We start from the raw sequence: 19,429 nt of genomic DNA, 5'->3' as shown, positions 1-19,429 counted from the left end.
AGGGACGGAGTTTCAAAACACGTTATATTTAATAGTATTTTCATGGATATACTAAATGATGTCTAAATAAATATATTATGAAAAAAAAATATAAAATTTTTTTATAATTCTTGAGTTTTAGACTGTTGCCATATGGCAACGCAAGGCACATACGAGTACTTAAATCAAAATTTTTGATGAATTATTTTGAATGAAATAAAACTTAATTTGTGTTAAGAAAACAAGTATTTATTATAGTTTAACTATTCTTATCTTGTAGTAGAGTTATTCATAGTTCATAGAGTTATACATTATTTTTATTATAATTAGTATTTCGTATGAAATTTTTCAAAACACTTGAGACACAATCCTACATTACACTTTGAACATGTGACCCTGCCTATAGTTTGACAATTTTCACCAGCACACCTTCGTTTCTTGTCAACAGACCGGGGATAATGATGTAATCCGTCAAACCTAACTCCTTCCAGTATCCTTCCTCCAAACTGAGAGGTTGATGGTCTGCCGCCCGCTTTTGGAGGATTCGCGTACTTTTTCAAATATGTTTGAGCAATTTCACGACGGAAATCTAACTGAGAAATATTCCTACCGGATTTGCGCATCAAAATCCATGAATTGTTTACTGAAACATCAATAAGCCAAGTAAAGATAGGCCACCACCATTTCTTGCTTCGAATACCAATCCTGTAATTATTTATGTGAGCATCCATGAGATCTGTGCCTCCCATTGATTGATTGTAAGCACCAATAAGATGGGGTCGAGGAATTTTGATTTTCTGTTTACAAGCCTTCGAGTATCGAGATGCTGTACCAAGCGGGTGTACTTTATGATCGGTGGAGGCGACTGTCACAACAGAGTTATCCATCCAGCGGGCTACAACGACGTCGCCTTGACTAGCATATTCATACGAACCTCTTTCTCTCTTCTTCATGGTTTCAACTTTAGCAATCGGACATTCTTTAGGTAATCGGTTTTGGCGAAGAGTACCAGTACCACCATAACCCATCTTTTTCAAGTGCATCAATAGTGGAATACCTGTGAAAAGATTATCAAAATAAAACCGCAGCTTTTGTGTCCGCATAGCTAGAGGTAACTCGTTTATCATAGTTAGCATTGGAGCTGTCGCTTTACCGAATTTCTGCTCATGTTCCAAATTAGAGCCTGGAATCGAACCTTGATACACCTCAAAATTAGCTAAATATCCACTGACAGAATTTAGGCACCAAGCTTTATATCCGAAACGAATAGGCTTATTCCGAATACATTGCTTACATCCATGTCTTCCGTAATATTCAATCATGCTTTCGTCGTAGTTTAGATCTTGTTCGATTGGAATGTGCTCAAGAAACTTATTTTTTAAAACGTTCATCAACGGTCGTAATTTACTCATTCTATCGTTCTTGTTCAATTGAGTATTATCACTCGCATGAACAAATCGCATGATTTGTATAAACTTATCTCGCCGCATAGCATTAGATACCAAAGAATTTCGCATATCATCGCCAGTTTCCCAGTACGATTTTTTACTTGGTAACTTGTTATAACCCGAGACAATCAAAATGGCAAAAAAACATTTAAGTTCCGCTATGTTTATACGGGGATCTGGGCAGTTCAAAAATAATGCGTACTTAGTGGTCTGGTCAATTAGAAACTGACAAACGCCCTCATCAAAAAATAATTCAAACATATCCGTACAAGTCTTGCCTTCGTAGTCCTGAGAAATTGTCGTTTCGAATTCGGTGGAGGGTAAATCTGGCAAGTCAGCTTTCTTCCATTTATAGCTGACTTTACGCTTTTTAGCTGGACCATGAGCTGTAACCTCATCTTCGGTTTCCTCAAAAGACGTTCTCCGCGTGACGATTTCAGCAGTAGCCAAGAGTTGTCTTCCAGTCAAGTTGTCAATGAATCCACCAGAATCCTCATCCGCTGAATCCTCGTCGGTGTATTCTGCAACCTCCGGTGGCTCAATGTAAACATCCTGAGCATCATCCCATTGTTCCAATTCATCTTCTATCTCATGCAATTTCAAGCTAACACAAAAAAGTTATTATTTAGAATAGTTGTACATCATATGGACTAGCGTTGCCATTTGGCAACGCTGAGAAATAACCTCGACAACAGAAAATTAGAAATTAGTTCACAAGAAATTGTTGTTGCTTTAGAATATTTATACATTCATAATACTAAAATATTTACAACCAAAAAAATATATGTACATTTATGAAAAATATTTCAACTTACCTTTTCCGATGCGACATTTTTTCGCGATTCACAAAATGCACTAGAAAAACCATAGACTTACTCGCCGAATTTAAGGAAAAAATAGAAACAAAATCGCTTCGTCAATGGTGAAAGCTTTCCGTTACACGAATATAATAACTTAAACAATCTAAGGTGGCTGGTTTTTGCTGTTTTGGATAACTGTAAATTCAACCTACAGTGTTGCCATATGGCAACGCTAGTACATAATGGGTTAAAGAGAAAAAGGTCTAATTGAAGTGAGCGTGGGCGGGGTCTTATATAAATACAAATATATGTACATATGTATGTACATACGTGTTTACCCGAAAATTTCACTCATTAAATTCATTGTTGTAAAAGTTTCATAATCCAAAAATCACAATGCAAAACGGCTTGGAAGTTTTCAATAGACTAAGTCTCCCTAAGTAAAAGTCGTTTCCACGACAGTCGGTTCTACGTCACCGAAACGACCCGGATTTATATCCGGCCAAGGACTATCACTCCAACAGCATTCCCCGTATGTAAGTATGGGGAATGTTTATGCTGCAACAACACATTTTAACCCTTTGCGAACGGCAATTTTCTTTGAGGGCAGTAGAAGCCAGTCGGAGCAAATTTAGCTTTTCGAGGTATTTCTCTCTTAGTGAACCGCAGCAACAGAAACAACGTACTATGTGCTTTTTGAAGAAGCCACACACGCCATTAACCAAATTTTTACTCCAGTCTAAACAACTATTTGGATTTCTCAAAATGCTTGCTTCTGTTGTAATTATTATTATATTATTATTATTTTTTTTTAATTTTATTGGTGTTTGGCGGGACTGTAGAATACAGTGTCCTCTCTCCTAACGGACATTGCTCTTAAACGGATACCTTCCATAAACGGACAGTCTTTTCAGTTAATGGGTTATATTCAGTTAGAAGGCCGAAAAAAAGCGAATTTTCCCGAATTTTTTCTGAGAAAACTTTTAATGTTATTGATCTAAAAATTTGTACACATATCATATTATTTTTTAACTGTATTAGTAAAAATATTTATTTGGAAAGGAGCTACAGCTGATCTCCGGGAGCTGCTCTCAAAAAAGACATTTTGAGACAAATAGATTTCGTTAAAGTAATATTAAATTTAGTAATTAATCGAAGGAATAAGCAAAATAAATTTGTTTGACAAAATGGCGGTTTCTCAAAAAAAAAAAAGAAAAAAAAAAATCGAGTTTTTACCAATCTTTCGACCTTAAATTGTTTATAAAAAAAATATTTATCGGTGAGAAAAAAATCTTCGCTTAATTACTAAAAAATATATTAAAAAAATACCAGTCTAACGGTTAGACGCGATAGAAGTGAAACCTTCCGTAAAACAAACTGAGAGAGAATGAGACGAAAGCAGCATTAGGGGCGGGATAATTATAGGTTCATTATAATATTGCTATAAAGTTCATATTTTATTTTCTTCATTTTATTATTATTCATCCTCAATGTTTTCAATTTCAACAAATGATACGAGTGGCTTATGATAGCTAAAATATGATACAAATGCTTTGGTTTCGATGTTGTCAACATATCTTTGAAATACCGCTTCAATTGTTGTTTTTGATCGTGTTGTCGATTCAGTGCGATTGTTACACATTTTTAAATTGAATTTTGTATTGAGAAAGTCAATTGAAGGAACCGCTGTGTCCAATGCAAAATTTACGTTAAAATCGCCACTTAAAATCATTGGAACTTTATTGTAATCTTTTCTAAGTATCCGCGATACTTCTGGTGTATACTTCATTAAATTTTCGTGAATGAATTCCGTGATGCTATTTATTGATTTTTTATCTGTCGATATTCACGACACTTTTCTGCATTATTTTTCGGCATAATTGCGGTAAATATTTAAAAATGAAAATATTTACGAATATAAAAATACACACGCGGTTGCTATTATGAGCGTCCCCAGCAAAACCTGCGTGACCGAAACTCTAACACAATTACACATATGCACTCGTATTTGTTTGAAAATCGACTTTTTTTTTGGTTCTCCGTCACCTTTGGAAAGTGTGTAAACAGTAAGCAAACTTTATTCATATATTTTTACTCATTTTTGCATCAGTAAAATTAAACAAACGCCGTAGCCGAATGGGTTGGTGCGTGACTACTATTCAGAATTCACAGAGAGAACGTCAGTTCGAATCTCGGTGAAAACACCAAAATTAAGGAAAACTATTTTTCTAATAGCGCACACCCCTCAGCAGGCAATGGCAAAACACCGAGTGTATTTCTGCCATGAAAAAAAGCTCCTCATAAACATATCATAAAATAAAAGAAATAACTGTATAAAAAAAATTTTTTTCTTGTGATTCGAACCAAGGATTTTGGATCGGAAGATCACATTGCTAGTCGCTCGGCTACCGCTCCATGCTGTCGGCGCTGGCCTAAAAGTTATTTAGTTCGTCGCTACGTTTATATCAACATATAATATAACGCTTCGTAGCCAAGAGTGTCGCTTTTTTCGTTTCACTTTTTCTCAAATCACTCCCAACGATTCTAAAGAAGTTTTCACTTCAAAAGCTCGTGTTAAAGTTTGAGACTAGTCCGTTTAGCGGTTTTCCAGTAATGGTGGTCACCGACTTTGAAAACACCATTTTGAGAAAAACGCGTTTAAAGTTTGAAAAGCACTCTTCAAGCACTTTGAAACGTCTTTTCAAATTTGCGTGTAACTTGGAATATATTCACAGAAATGATATTAAATTTTCTATGTGTGTTCTTAAATATACCTATGTACATTAAGAAAAAAAAAATTAATAAAAAAAATCGAGTTTTTGAAAATTCTAACTATATATAACCCCTTAAGGGTTTTGAAAATGTTTCCCTCTTGAGCGGACAACCCACTCATGACAGAACACGGACACTTGTTGTCCACCCCAAAGGGTATTTTAATGCCCCATAACCGGACAGCCCGCAACATTGTTTTTACGTTTACTCTGCATCATATTCGTACAGCTGTTGCTCAGAGAACGTTAATGAATAGAGAAGTCTTAATGACTGGAAAGTGTTCATTTTCGAGGGGTACTCGTCTCGCGAAGACAATTCACCATAGACAGATTTTTCAACAAAAATTAACAGTGAGGGGCTGAATTATGTAAATTTAGCAGCAGTCGATAAGAATTTGTTGGTGATTAGAAGCAAAGAATGTTAGGTACCTTTTAAATATGACCTATATATTTGAATTTCTCCAAATCATCCAAATTATGTACATATGTAGTTAGTCTGTCTGTCTGGTGTCTGTAAAACTTTGTTGAATTACCTTCAACTGAATCAAAATCCTCTATAGCAAACGCTTCATTACCAGGCGCACAGGAAGATGGCATATGCAAATGTAAATTTGTGAATTTATATACATTTGTGAATTTATATACATTTGCGCATATGTATATGCTGTGTGTATGTGTGCTCACCAGCCACAGCTCAAGATAAAACGGTAAAACTTCGCAAGAAATCCAGCGCGCACTCATGGCGCAGCGCACATTCATTGGCACAGCATTGTATGTACAGTAAGCTTGAAATGTTACAGGCATCTTCAAATGCTCTGATTTCAGAGTAAGTTTCTAACTGCAGATATACATATGCATATGTTTTGTGCACTTTTTATCAATTGAAAAACTACATACGTAAAGTAATCTACTAATTAACTATTTGCCTACTATCAGTTAACATAAAATAATTGTTTCCAAATTTTATCTTAGTATTAAAATGTCCGAATCAGACCTTTTTTTTTAAGCTACTTGTTTTCTTCTGCAACTTACTGTATGCTCATGCGCGCACTTGACGCACAGCAGCTGCGGCTGTCGAGCATTTAGAAAGACATATTTACATACATATATTTTTGCATACATATGTACGATGCCGCGGGCACTCGACTTGACAAAAATTGAAGATTTATCAAATATTGGCAAATAATTCTACGCGAAATATTCCAATATTGACTATTTTCGAATTGTCGAGAAAATTGGCATATGGGCGGCTCGTTTTATGAATGAAAATTCTTGCTCTTAGAACTATGAGCTCGAATTTATCAATGAATTTTTTGAAGATGAGTTTTTGTTGCACACTACAATAGTTGAAATTGTTCGGCGCCGCCGCGACTGTTCAGCGCTATGGCAACTAGAATGATGGCCGCTACGCCTGCGTCTATGACTGCATTTTGTTCTTGTAGTCGCTAGGCATAGAATTTTAGCTTTGAACGACATACGCATTTTGAGGAATAAAGCGAATGCCCTGTGTGTGCGCTTGTATGTACATGCATATGTGTATATTAATAAGCATTGTTTTGCTTGAATTCAATATTTATATTTGCATATGCCATCTTTCTGTGTGCCTGGTAATGAAGCGTTTTGTATACAGAATTTTTTGATTTGTTTGAAGGGATATGGGCACCAAGTGTACATACGCACATACAAATATGTACATGAGTATTCAAAAGAAATTTGTTTTAGCTTTTGTGAGGCAGGAATTTGATCGTTAGGTTATTTACATGAAATATAAGGCGATGCTCGTGAGGTAGGTCATGTTGCTTCAGTGCACACATATGCGTGCAACATATACATATTTAATAAAGATGCAATTGAATTTAGTTGTCCCATATATGCAAATACGTTTCTTTGTTTCCTTTATTTATTTTAAAGTTTTATACTATCTAGAAAATGCATACATACAAATGTATATATTTATTGTATATTATTATTCCCTGTAATAAAATGTAAATTGAAAAAGATTTGGTTTGCCAAAGGAACAAAAAATGCATATTCAAATGTAAATATGTACATATGTCGATATACCAAAACACTTGTATGCTATGAATTAATTTCGACTCAAAATATTAGTAAAAATTTTCATCAAATTTGTTTAGTTTTAAATTTACTAAAACGCACATACCAAAATGTGAGAGGTAAATTAAATCAAAATATAAAGTTACTTTGATTTGATTTGGCGCATATAATAAATTCAATCATTTTTCTTCATCACCTTTGTTTGAAAATACAAATTGAATAAATTTTCGTTTACCAAGGGAACATAAAAATGCACAAGCAAATGCCTTGCAAAATGCCGTCGGCATTCGTCAATTTGATTTCATACAGAAACCAAAAACTGAGCAGAGCCAATGTACTTGTACATAATTCACTGTAATCAGCTCTGTTAAGAACTTCCCCGCTGTCGAGTTAAGCGAGGTGAAATAGTGTTCGCGGTTTCACTTCATTTTTGACAATTCACACTATTCGTAGCTCGTGAGAATTCTCTATATTTAACGTTCTCTGTGTTGCTTATTCAATAAGACTTGTATGTATAGAGGGGAATCCCCTAAATCCGAAAAACTTGTTTTTAATGCAGTAAAAATATAAATATGTATGTATGTATGTATGTATCTTATTGTATGTTTAAAATGCAAAGTTAATGTCATTGGAATTCATACAATTCAATGAAAAACTTAGTGTGCGCGAGTTGGCAAAGATCAGCAAAACTCAAGCTGCTTGCAATGCAATTGCAAGTCTTGCATCATCAAAAACAAATACCAAATTTTACGTTTTTTGGAACACTGATGCCAATCCGTGGAGAAAAAGGAGTCTGTTAAAGCCCAAAGGCATTCCTTTGTCGGGCACACTTATAAGGAGCAAAGCTAAAGAAATCTCAGTGAGACTCAATTACGATTTTAGTGCATCATTCATCAAGATGATGTGAAAAGTTTTACCGAAAACGTACCATATTTCATTGAAGGATAAGATTCGCGAAACATTTATGATGCAGATGAGACTGGCTTGTTATTCCCAGCATTACCCGATAAAACATTTGCATTGAAAGGTGAAAAATGCACAGGTGGAAAAATGGCTCACGATTTTACACTGCGTCAATATAACCGCGCCTTTTTGTTATTGGGAAATCTGCACGACCTCAGGCATTTCGCAACATAAATTTGAACAATTTGCCCGTTACGTGGCGATTAAACAAAGAGGCTTGGCTGATGTCTGATTTGATAACAGATTTTCTCGTGCAGTTCGATAGAAAAATGCAACTTCAAGAGCCGAGCGTCGTTCTATTTCTAGATAATGCGGAAAATTGAAAAATGTTAAAGTTATTTTTCTCCCAGCAAATGCTACAGCAAGGCGTTATAAAAAACTTTAAGTTCATGTATAAATCGTTATTTTTAAAACAAATTTTGTTTCGGATGGCAGAGACAAATTCTGCTATGGAGTTGTCAAAATCAATCAATTTATTAGGTGTTGTTTGTTTCATACACAAAACGTGGGAGCAAATGAGTCCACAGACAATACAAAATTGTTTCATTAAAGCTGGGTTGTTTGGCGGAAACAGATATGCCCAATAACGAAAGCGGTTGGACCGCAGCAGAAAGCTTCCGCTATCAGCACTTGCTCAGTTCTCCAACGTTATTAATCGAGTTCAGAGCGAAATCCAACTTGACATGGAAGACTATCTTAATTTAGATAATGAAATATTCATTACTGGTGCAGATTTGAAAAATATCAATACTGAAATGTTAACTGTTTCCGAAGAATCGCTGGCCTTCTCGTCGGAAGATGAAATAGAAAATGAGATTGACGACAAGTGAACTTCCTATAAAGAGGCTTATTTAGCTATAAGAAAACTAAAATCTTTTTCTCCAAACCACAATGACCTTAAGGGGTTCCGGTGGTCTAGAGCTTGCAAATTTTGGGTACTTTCAGGAATTTTTTTTACAATAAAAAAAAATGAAAAACGATATTTAAATTTTTTAGCTTTTTTATTTAACTTCTTTTACACACAAAAATGATTTTTTTTTTTAATTTTAATAATTTAAAAAATGGCGCTGAAGTTGACCCTCCCGAAAAATTGAACTTGGACGGTGTTGTCCATTTTTGCTGTTTTATTTATCTGAAACACAAAAACCAGAAGAATTACGAATCAGTATGACTGTAGCTATGTTCCGCTACTAGAATAAAAAAAATTGACAAAATTGCGCGGTTTTGAATTTGACACCGTTGAAAATATTCTGATGAAAATCCTTTCTTTGTCTTATGTGTTTGTATGTATTATAATAATATTCTTGTTTTGGAAATAAAATTGCTTAAACATACATCTATTACACATTTTTATGAACTCTTTTTATATTTTTCTCATAAGCGAACAAATTTGCCAGTCCCTTAGGTGCCCGCTTAAGAGAGAGTGCACTGCATGTTATAAAACTCATAAATACTGAATTTAACTTATTCTCTATTTTCCCTAGAAATTCCTATAAGCCAGAAGCTGTACTTCTTCTGTGATCAGTACCAGTTGTACGCACATAAATAAGTCTGTATGCAATTAAACAAACACACCCCCTCCCAAACGCCCATTCGATTGTTTGCTTCAATTGAGTGGCTGCCCGCATAGTTTTTCTTCAAAGAACATTTCCATCAACTACTCAGCTCGTATGCGGCATTGGGAGAGGAAGTACTAGTATGCCCATATTGTTATGCATTGAAAACGAAAAGCATAGAGACTGGAAATACTAGTTTATCAGTGAGGAGGAATGCAGTCGTCGGCAACTCGTCTGTCACTCATTGACTCCGACTTCAGTTGTGCATGTAATATCGCTGTAGAAGTGTGTGTAGCTGTCTACTTCCTTCAATCAGTTCTATGTACAGTTGGTTATTTACTATGTATTAATAATGTGTGCAATAGCAATGTGCATTCAATGGTAAGAAGTTTGTGTGCGTACATTATATTGGAGTGTGGTGATTAATTATTCGCTCTCAAAGAGAGAAAAACATCCAGAGTAGTACGATAAATCATAGTTTGTAAAAACTTAAAAGTTTCACCGACAGTTGGTATCTTGATATTTGAAATCGAATAGGAAATATAAAAATTATGAATGCCGAGTGTTTTTCTAGAACAAATTACTGAGAAGATTTACTTACTTTCTAAATATTTAACTATAAAGTTTTTGTCGTTGCAGTTTATTTTGAACATTGAGAATTTTAAAGATAATTTTGTATTCATATTTTTATGTAAATTTGCATCAGCTACGGACTATGGATTGTCAGCTGTTTTTCCAGGTGACGAATTATTGCACGTAAAGGTCTGAAATTTTTTTTTCCCCAGACCTTTGTATGGAAAGCTGCATAAGCAACTACTCAAAACTCAAATTACTGTAAGAAACTTAAGCAACTGTAGATACTAAAGCTGAATTGAGAGCGTTGCGAGAGTAAGCCTAACTGATGTTTGTTTTTGTGTTATTAAAAAAAATATATATATACAGGGGTGCCCATATTCGACGGACCCGACGGATTTCGATGACTCTTTGGACCCATTCCAATCGACGAGGCTTGTCCGCAGGCAACAATCTTTGCGTCATTTGAATCTTATACGGGAATAAATGCGGATAATTCGTTGTAAAGTGGTCCGAGCAATGCCCAACTGCTGAGAACGGCGATTTTGGGATGTCCTTGGCGATGCCTTGGTCGGTTGTGATTTGGCCTCTTTGGATTAGAAAGAGCATCACCAGTCGAAAACCTTTCGTACAAACGTTTAATGGTGTTCTTAGAAGGCGCACTTTTCACATTATTTAATTTTTTATACGCACGTTGAGTTTTCACAATTGACTTCTTTTGTTGAATGTAAATTTCAACAATTTGGGAGCGCTCGCGTGGCGTGCACTGTTCCGTGGTAAAAAATTGATTGGACTGACGCTTCCAACGCGGTATGTCATTAAGCGATCTGACGTCTCTGTCAAAAGATACAGGGTTGCCAGATGGGTCCGTCGAATATTGGCAACCCTGTATATAGACACATACAGTATTGGCCAAAGCTATAGCACCCCTCTAGTGCATATTTTGGAATTGTTGATTTTCTCAAAACAATGAGATCGGAAATAAAATTTGTTTGCATTTGCTTGTCCTAATTTTTTTTTTTAATTGTGACTAAAATTAAAAAAAAAAAATTTATAATTCTTGTACAAAGTTTGAAACTTGACTTTTCTTATTTCAAAAGTTTAACATAAAATTGTTCATAGTAGTCAAAAATTCAATGGACACAACTAAAGCATCCCCAATACTGGTGTAAACAAATATGTTTCTATGCTAATATTTTGTAGAAAATCTCTTATTTTGGATGACTGCAGCGCATCCGTTAGGTATTGAAGATATTAAATTATCAATAACATATTGCGATATGCCTTCCCATCTTCCTTTTACAGAATTTTTTACTACAATCAACTATTTTATGTTAAAATTTAGAAATAAAAAAAATTGGTCACAAATACTTTAATAAGTGAATATTTAAACAAAAATAAAATGCAAACTATTTTTATTTCTGTCTCATTGTTTTGATAAAACCAGCAATTGCAAAAAATGCACTAGGGGGTGTTTAGTTTTGGCCAATATTGTATATATATGAAACAATAATTTTTCTAGCAATTTTTTTGTAGGTGTTTTTTTTTCAACATACGCGAAAAAACTATACTAGCACAACATTTTGACCAGTTTTACCTACTTTTTTTTTTGTTTTCTTAATTTTCATTATTTTTGGTTTTTATTAAAAGGTAGTTTATTCCACAACAAATATTATTTAAATCCAAGTTTTGAACTCGGTACAAAAATTAGAAAAATTAGAAAACTTTTCTTTAAGATTTCAAAATTTTTAATTAGAATTTAAAAAAATGGATATTACATATTGTAGTATAAAAAGAGCAAATTTAAAGTTGCCTTAAAACCCCCGTTTCTCTTTTTTATAATTGTTTGCTCATTTTCTCTAAGCTATAAAACTGCATACCCAAATAATTTCACAAAAAATTAGTCAATTAAGATAAGATAAAAGAGTAATAAAAACATGCAGGTAACAAAAGACCTAAAAGAGAAGAATTTGGCATTACCAAAAACATAAGTTTGCAAACCAATTTTTATTATTTTTTTTCTTCTGGTCCATATTATTAATTGAATAAATATTTGGCATTCTTTTTTTTAGCTATTCCATGACTAAGCGAATGAGTTGCAGTTAGTAAATGTGGGAATACTCGTGTATATTCCTGCTAGATATCGTGGATATTTTTTTTAAAGATAGATTAAAAAGTTCCCACGACAGTTCTACTGTCTGACAACAGATTCAACTGGAACGACTCGGATTTATATCCGGCAAAGGACTGTCACTTCGGGAACATCTCCCGTAAATGTATTGGGAATGTTTATGCTGCTACAACAACAACAATCATACAGTTGCATAGATTGACAAAAATGATTGAAATTTTTCAAGTTAGGCACTCCACAAATAATTTTGTTTTGGAAATTCCTTTGAAAAAAACATATCAACTTCCAAAGACAATATTATATGGATTACCAATTTTTTTAAAGGCTTTCGAATTTAGTTCCCTGCAGATAAGAAACATTTTTTTAGACTTTTTTCTGAAAAAATAATCTTACTCTTTTTTCCACAATCCCAAAAAAAGCTGTGAGGCCTCTTTTTGGACGCTAGAAAAGATTTTATGTATTCATTAAAAATATGCATTCAAATTGGATTACATTTACTCACTTTAGTCTTTTCGTTTTCAAGAAATTTTATAAATCCCATTTGATCTGAATTCAGAAAAAAATTGTTGACGGTATCACCAACATAGACATTTACTGGAAGGCAAGCCACCGAGCAAACAACCCCGTTAGCGTATCTTAGAAATATGTACAGGCTAAAATAACTAAAAAGTGATAAAACTATCGTGAGTTTAGTCCCTATGAATCACATTCTTATTAGAAATGGAGAAATCAGCTTCTGGATATTTATTGCAGCATTTTACCACTAATTTATCCAGAAAAAATTACGATATTACTAAAATATGGCCTGCATTATAGTATCATAGTTCCGCACATCAGTAATCATCTTTTCACATTTTTTCATCTTGATTATTCTTGCGCTTTTACGCGAATTGGCTGCAAAATTTTAAGTGAAACTGTAAACAAAAGTTCGATGATTTCCATGATGGAAAGTATAATGAGATGGCGCCTATCGTGGTACCGTTATTTTACTCTCAGCAAATTTAACAGTGAGAGACGTCGTATTAGCACCAGTATGAACAGATTACCATATTCGTAACTTGACTTGGCTTTTTTATTTTGGTATTTAGTCTCGGAGTTTTAGTTCTTTCTTCATGACATTTTTCTATCCTGTTTTAATTAGAATGTAATGTTTATAATTTTATAAAATATTTTTTTTTTTAATTAGTTCAATAATTCACTCAGTTTTATTTAGCTTTACTTTTTTTTAACATCTGTTCGCATTGCCCTCGATTGCTGTTATTGTTGGTGTTCTTCTGCTTTCAGCAGTCAAATCTCTCTCTCGCTACAGCAGTGTTGCTTAGCTTTGGATATAAATACGCACTAAAATGCCCATTTAAAGAAAATAAAACACCAAATTGAATTACTTAAAGAACTTTGTATGCGTGACAAATGGTCTTTAGAATGTGCGTTTTTTTAAAGAAATGTGTTATGCTTATGTACAATTTAATTTATGAGTTTTTTTGTTAAGCGAAACTCTTTTAGGAACGACTTTCTTCCTATATTTGAGGTTAGGTAACTAAATAAGGTACTCTTTTTATAAAAAATGCAGTATGGTTTCTTTAGTATTTTCTGGTATTTTTTTGCTGATTTTTACTATGAACACACCTCTTGCTGCCCTATGTCTCACTAAGAATTGATGACCGGAAGAAACGATTACACCTCTATGGTTTTAATTCGCACTCAGTAAATTCAAACGCTTTTTAAAATGTGTAAAACGTGTTAAGAAAAGTTAAGAGAAGATTTAGTATTCTAATATAACCTTAAAAGGAACAAAAAATTAAATTTTCACTTTCAAAATATCAAATATTATAAGAACCAACAAATTTGCATTGGCACTAAAATCTTCTCAAAGTGACTTTTTTTTAACATTCTTTTGTACAGTAATGCAGTTTGTTTTTTAATTTACAGTTCCGGTAGCTTTAAATTAAAAAAAACACCAAACTTAAAAATTTTCGCCTTTTGGATACAAAAAGGCAATAAATTTATTGCGAAGAGCAAATGGTTGGCAACACTGCACAACTCAGCTAATGCGTCGTCACGCACTCTCTGATGGACGCAATCTTTTTTCTATCATTCTTAGATAATTTCTTAGTTCTTAGTAATGTTATCACAATGTTAAAATGTGCGCTCACTAAACTAACTTACCCTGGGCATTTCTGCCAGCACGCCACACCACTTGCTCAATGTGGTGAATATCCTTAACAATTGGATTCAGACTCAGTTCGGTACAATGCTAGTAATAAATTGTATGAAGTATAATTTTACGCTCGATTTGGTTACCCCAGCTTCGAAACTTATTTAACAAATTGTTTACAAGCTTTTATCTACATATGTATATTACATACATATCTTTTTTTCTTCTATCTAGTCATAATTTTTCATGCTATTTCCTTTCCTTGCAACGCTTTTCACCGTCTATTTAAAAATGCAACTATACATCGTTGATTTGCTTCAATAGTGTCATAATTCAAAAAAGAAAAAATATTTAGCTCGTCTTTTAAACTGTGTAAAAAATGCATGGCGTTATCAATTAACAGTATTTCATCATATGAAAATATGGTTTGACTTTTACTTAGGGAAGCATAGTAAATGTAAAACATTGAAGTAGTTTTTCTCGCTAACTCGGGTTTTTCGTGTTATGACACTATTGAAGTAAATGAGCGATATGTACATATGTATGTACATATGCATGTCTGGCTGTCGGATGTGTACATAAGTCTCACGTTCACTCACTCAGAGCATGTACTGCCCGCCAAAGTGCATTGTTCTTATATTTCTGTGCTTTATCAGTCTTCTTGAATCCCTCTCCTAGCTTTTTAACTGTACGATGGCATAAGACAAAGTCTCAGCTGACGCTGCGAAATACAATACAAACTATATGTGCACGCATACTTACACACATACGCGTATACATCATAAGCTTTGCATAGTGCACATAGCTTTGCTCTTCATGAAAACGGCACTTTGGAGAATGCTGACATTGAAATAAATTTAAATCCAAAATGCTGTGGAAATGAGCGCACATACATACATAGTAAAACAAGCCTGCACATTGAAGAATATCTGAAGGGGAAAAATGCTTTGGAAGCTCCTGAATTTTCATAACTGCAGTTTTGATTTGATTATTCTGTGTATTCTGTTTTAACTTTAGTCATAGTGAATGCCAGTATTATTTTTTAATAAATTTTAAATTTTATATAGAAATTTGACGACAACGTGTCGGAAAAAATAAGGGACTGCAGAGCGTACCATATAAATGCCTTCTAGACCGATTCCAAATATATACAAATTTTTAAGAGTATATAAGTATGTATATGCATACATCTATACTATAAAGGTGAATGCCTGCACTTTGTCCGCGCATCACTACGAAACGACAACACCAAATGACGTCAAAATTTGTATATATTAATTATATTACATTCATATTTTCACCGAATGAAGGTTATAGGCATGTTTTTATGATGGTAGATTTCAATAAAATGTATACTGATTTTGATAAACATAAAAAAAAACTCGTGCCTGATTGAATGATTTTTTTTTCAAAATTTTCGATTTTTTCTAAATAATTAATTTTCGGTTTGTTTTCTCGAAAATTTGGAAAATATTTGATGGGCCGCCATATTGTTAATTTCTAAAAAGAAGCTTCGATCAAGCATAAGATTATCTGTGCTCCGTATCAGAGCCGCGTTATCAATTTCTGTTGTCCGATTGATTTTAGATGAATCTCCAAGGACTTGTGATGATCACTGCAAGTCACTTCTTTTTTCTTTCTTCTTTTTTTTAAATTTTGCTAAAGTCAAGATGTATTAATTCATGCTATGTTTTTATTTTTATAAAATAAAGCAATTGACTAGCAAAAAAAAATTATTGAAAATCATAATTTATTCGGGCCTCTGACTACCCGTAACCCCTCGTAATTTTTCCATTTTAACGCAGGGTGTATATGGATGCTATTCTTGGCTTTTACACCTATCTATCTACCTTCAATTTAACGTTAATTTGAAGATTAAATCGCAGCACTCGACGTATATCATAAAAGTACTCGTTTATAATTTCTAGCGCACAGGTCCATTTCTAATTTGTGAAGACTAATCTTAGGACCTTTTTTATTTGCTCATTTGGAGATTAATAAAAATATTCACAGGCTTAAAATCAATTAATGTTTTATTTTATAATCTACTTTTCTCGCATCTTAACACCCTGTGTTTCGGGAACTTCATAAAAGGCAATGGATGCTTGTAAACAAAGTAGTAGCTGTCAGTCGCCAATCAAGTGACAAAACAATGAAGAGACCGTTCAGTGAACTGCTGGAACAAATTCATATGCATGTGAGTTTATCAGCAAAAATAGATATGTGTATGTATGTATGTGTGTATGATACTTATACTATGCATTTAAAAATATTATCTTTGCAAACGTAGAGCAGTTGGTGCAATGATGTTGGATTACGGTCCTTCATGCGTGATAAGAAGGGAAAAGAAACTTATCACATAGTCACACGTTTACTCTGATACAAATATGTACAAATGTAGGTACATATCTAGGATTATAATTTCAAAACTCCATACGAATTCATATCTGTATGTTGGTATCCGCTGTGTGGAAATCACTGTAAATTGCTGTCCGTAGCATAAACAGATAATGAGACGCACCAACTGCAGTGGCCTGACGGCGTCATTTATTTATTTGTTTGTTCATACACGAGTACATACACACGCGCCTGTGTACTTATAGGTGTGCCAATGCAGGAACGTATTGGAGCGCAGTAAGCTGTTGATGCACTTTTAGTTGATAATCGCATGGCTTTGTCATGCAAATACAACCTGCAAGAAGAGAATATGACAACAACAGCAGATAACAAAGAACGATAACAGACGGATATTTATACCAAAGTAATCATTAAGGGATAATGTTCCCTTGTCTGGAGTTGGAGATACAGCCTAAAACAAAAACAAGTTGTGAAATGCAAGTAAGGAAGAGCTAAATTCCGTACGCACCGAATTTTATATACCCGCGCACATTTTAGTACAATTTTTTTTTGATTTGTCTATTAAATTTGGGAATTAATCAAACTGATAGATAATGAAAGTTAAAGCTTGTAACATCCAGCGAACGGCCGGAGATTTTAGTCGACGTGACTTGCATGCGATCTCAATAATAGGTCGGATCTAACTGAGGTAGGGCGCAATACGTGTATCAAGATTGGACAAGTTTTCTTACGTCGTTATCGGGATACACGCATTTAAAAAAAAATAGGTGCGGCACCGTCCTTTTTAATCCTCTTTTGGGCGCCTTTTTTAAAACAGCTTTTTTCAAACTGTATATAGAAGCAAAGCGAATGGGTCTGGTGGTGAACGAGGACAACACGAAATACCTCCTGTCTTCAAACAAACAGTCAGTGCACTCGCGTATCGGCACCCACGTCACTGTTGACAGCTATGATTTCGAGGTTGTAAAAGACTTCGTATATTTAGGAACCAGCATTAACACCGATAACAATGTCAGCCTTGAAATCCAACGTAGAATCGCTCTTGCCAACAAGTGCTACTTTGAACTGAGTAGGTAACTGAGCAGTAAAGTCCTCTCTCGACGAACAAAACTAACACTCTACAAGGCTCTCATCATGCCCGTCCTAACGTAAGGCGCAGAAGATTGGACGATGACAACATCCGATGAAGCGACGCTTGGAGTGTTCGAGAGAAAGATTCTGTGCAAGATTTTTGGACCTTTGCACGCTGGCAACGGCGAATATCGCAGACGATGGAACGATGAGCTGTAGACATAGACATAGCGCAGCGAATAAAGATCCAGCGGCTACGTTGGCTGGGTCATGTCGTCCGAATGGATACAAACGCTCTGGCTCTGGAACGCGGTATCTGTGGGTGGTAGCAGATGCGGTACCTGAGGGTGGTAGCAGAGGAAGAGGAAGGCCTCCTTGGAAGGCGTTGGAAAAATCATGTGGAGAAGGACTTGGCTTCACTGGGTGTGTTCAACTGGCGCCGGTTAGCACGAGAAAGAAAACGCTTTGCTAAACTCAGCCAAAATCGCGTAAGGAGTTATTCCGCAAATCAAGAAGAAGAAGATGATATCACGGTTGTAAATTGGACCGGTTACTAAATTTCCAAAATTTTTCCAATTTTCCGAAATTTTTCTTTCATCGTTCTTACCTTCTGCTCAAATATAAACGAAACGTTGTCAATAAAACGGTCCGCGGATGACATATGGCAAAAATACATTTTTTGTTTTTTGGTAGGACAGTTATAAGCTTACATGGCAAATTTCAGCGTGATATGTCACATAGTTTGTTTTCTGTGCTACTGTAAACAAGTCAAGCTCGAGTGTGTTCTTCGAATTTAACGATGAAAATTCAAAGAATTTGTTTGAAATTTTGTTATTCCAACAAAATTTCGGCTTCAGACGCCTTAAAAATGTTGCAGACAACCTATGGGTATTTTAACAAATTTTAATAATTTTTCTTTTATTATAACAGAGATATCTTGCTTGTTTTTTCTTTTTTGGAAATTTTCGTTATACCTAAGGGTGGGATGGTTATTGACAGATGCCATCCAATTTCAATATCAACCTTTTGTCAGAGTGAAATATGCTTTGCTCGAGCTATCGTGCCCACGGATGGACAGACAGTGAGAGACTCCACTCATGATTTTAAGCCCATATCTATCTCGATTCCTTTATGTTGTCATATAATCATATACGTATACATATGGCGGTGGCAATCAGGGGAATATCACTGGCTTTTGATATCTTGCAATAGATAGATAGTAGCTTTTCTCTAATTTTCATCCCCTCTCTCAAGCAACCGCTCCAAGGGCGTGCCTTTACTGCTGAGTTCAGCTAAGCCAACAACTGAGGAATTAATTTTTTTCAGAGTTGGTGGAAAGATATCAAATTGTTCAATCGTTTTATCTGTTCTCTGTACAGATCTATGAGCAAACTTGCTATGCACCTACCAATCGAGATATATGTATGTATGTATGTAGTTGCCATTATAGGTTTACCCCTTTATTCGTGTTGGAATTTTCCACTACTTTTACTTCTACGAAATACTCTACTTATCATGTCTCTCCCAGATCTCGCAACGAAATTTCTCACTGAAACCAAACCAAATAAA

General features: G+C 34.6%; 2 protein-coding genes across 6 annotated transcripts in view; one reads left to right on the top strand and one right to left on the bottom strand.

The window, feature by feature from the left end:
- LOC129241657 (protein draper) overlaps positions 1-19,429 on the top strand; it is a 98,053-nt gene that overhangs the window by 1,413 nt on the left and 77,211 nt on the right. The window lies entirely within an intron of this gene.
- LOC129240569 (piggyBac transposable element-derived protein 3-like) lies at positions 380-2,259 on the bottom strand. Its single transcript, XM_054876469.1, has 3 exons — positions 2,243-2,259; positions 624-2,031; positions 380-511 (listed from the first exon to the last, which is right to left on the bottom strand). Exons 1-3 carry the CDS (start codon positions 2,257-2,259, stop codon positions 380-382), a joined length of 1,557 nt encoding a protein of 518 aa, XP_054732444.1.

This window comes from Anastrepha obliqua, chromosome 3 (assembly GCF_027943255.1).
Source record: "Anastrepha obliqua isolate idAnaObli1 chromosome 3, idAnaObli1_1.0, whole genome shotgun sequence".
Taxonomy (NCBI): Eukaryota; Metazoa; Arthropoda; class Insecta; order Diptera; family Tephritidae; genus Anastrepha; species Anastrepha obliqua.
The sequence above is the reverse complement of the archived record's forward strand: the minus strand, read 5'-3'. Positions and strand labels throughout refer to the sequence as shown.

Excerpts from the sequence above, each read along its gene's own strand:
- LOC129240569 (XM_054876469.1), bottom strand. Across the intron at positions 512-623 it reads CTTGGCTTATTGATGTTTCA|CGGGCGGCAGACCATCAACC; the intron begins GTAAACAATTCA and ends ATCCTCCAAAAG.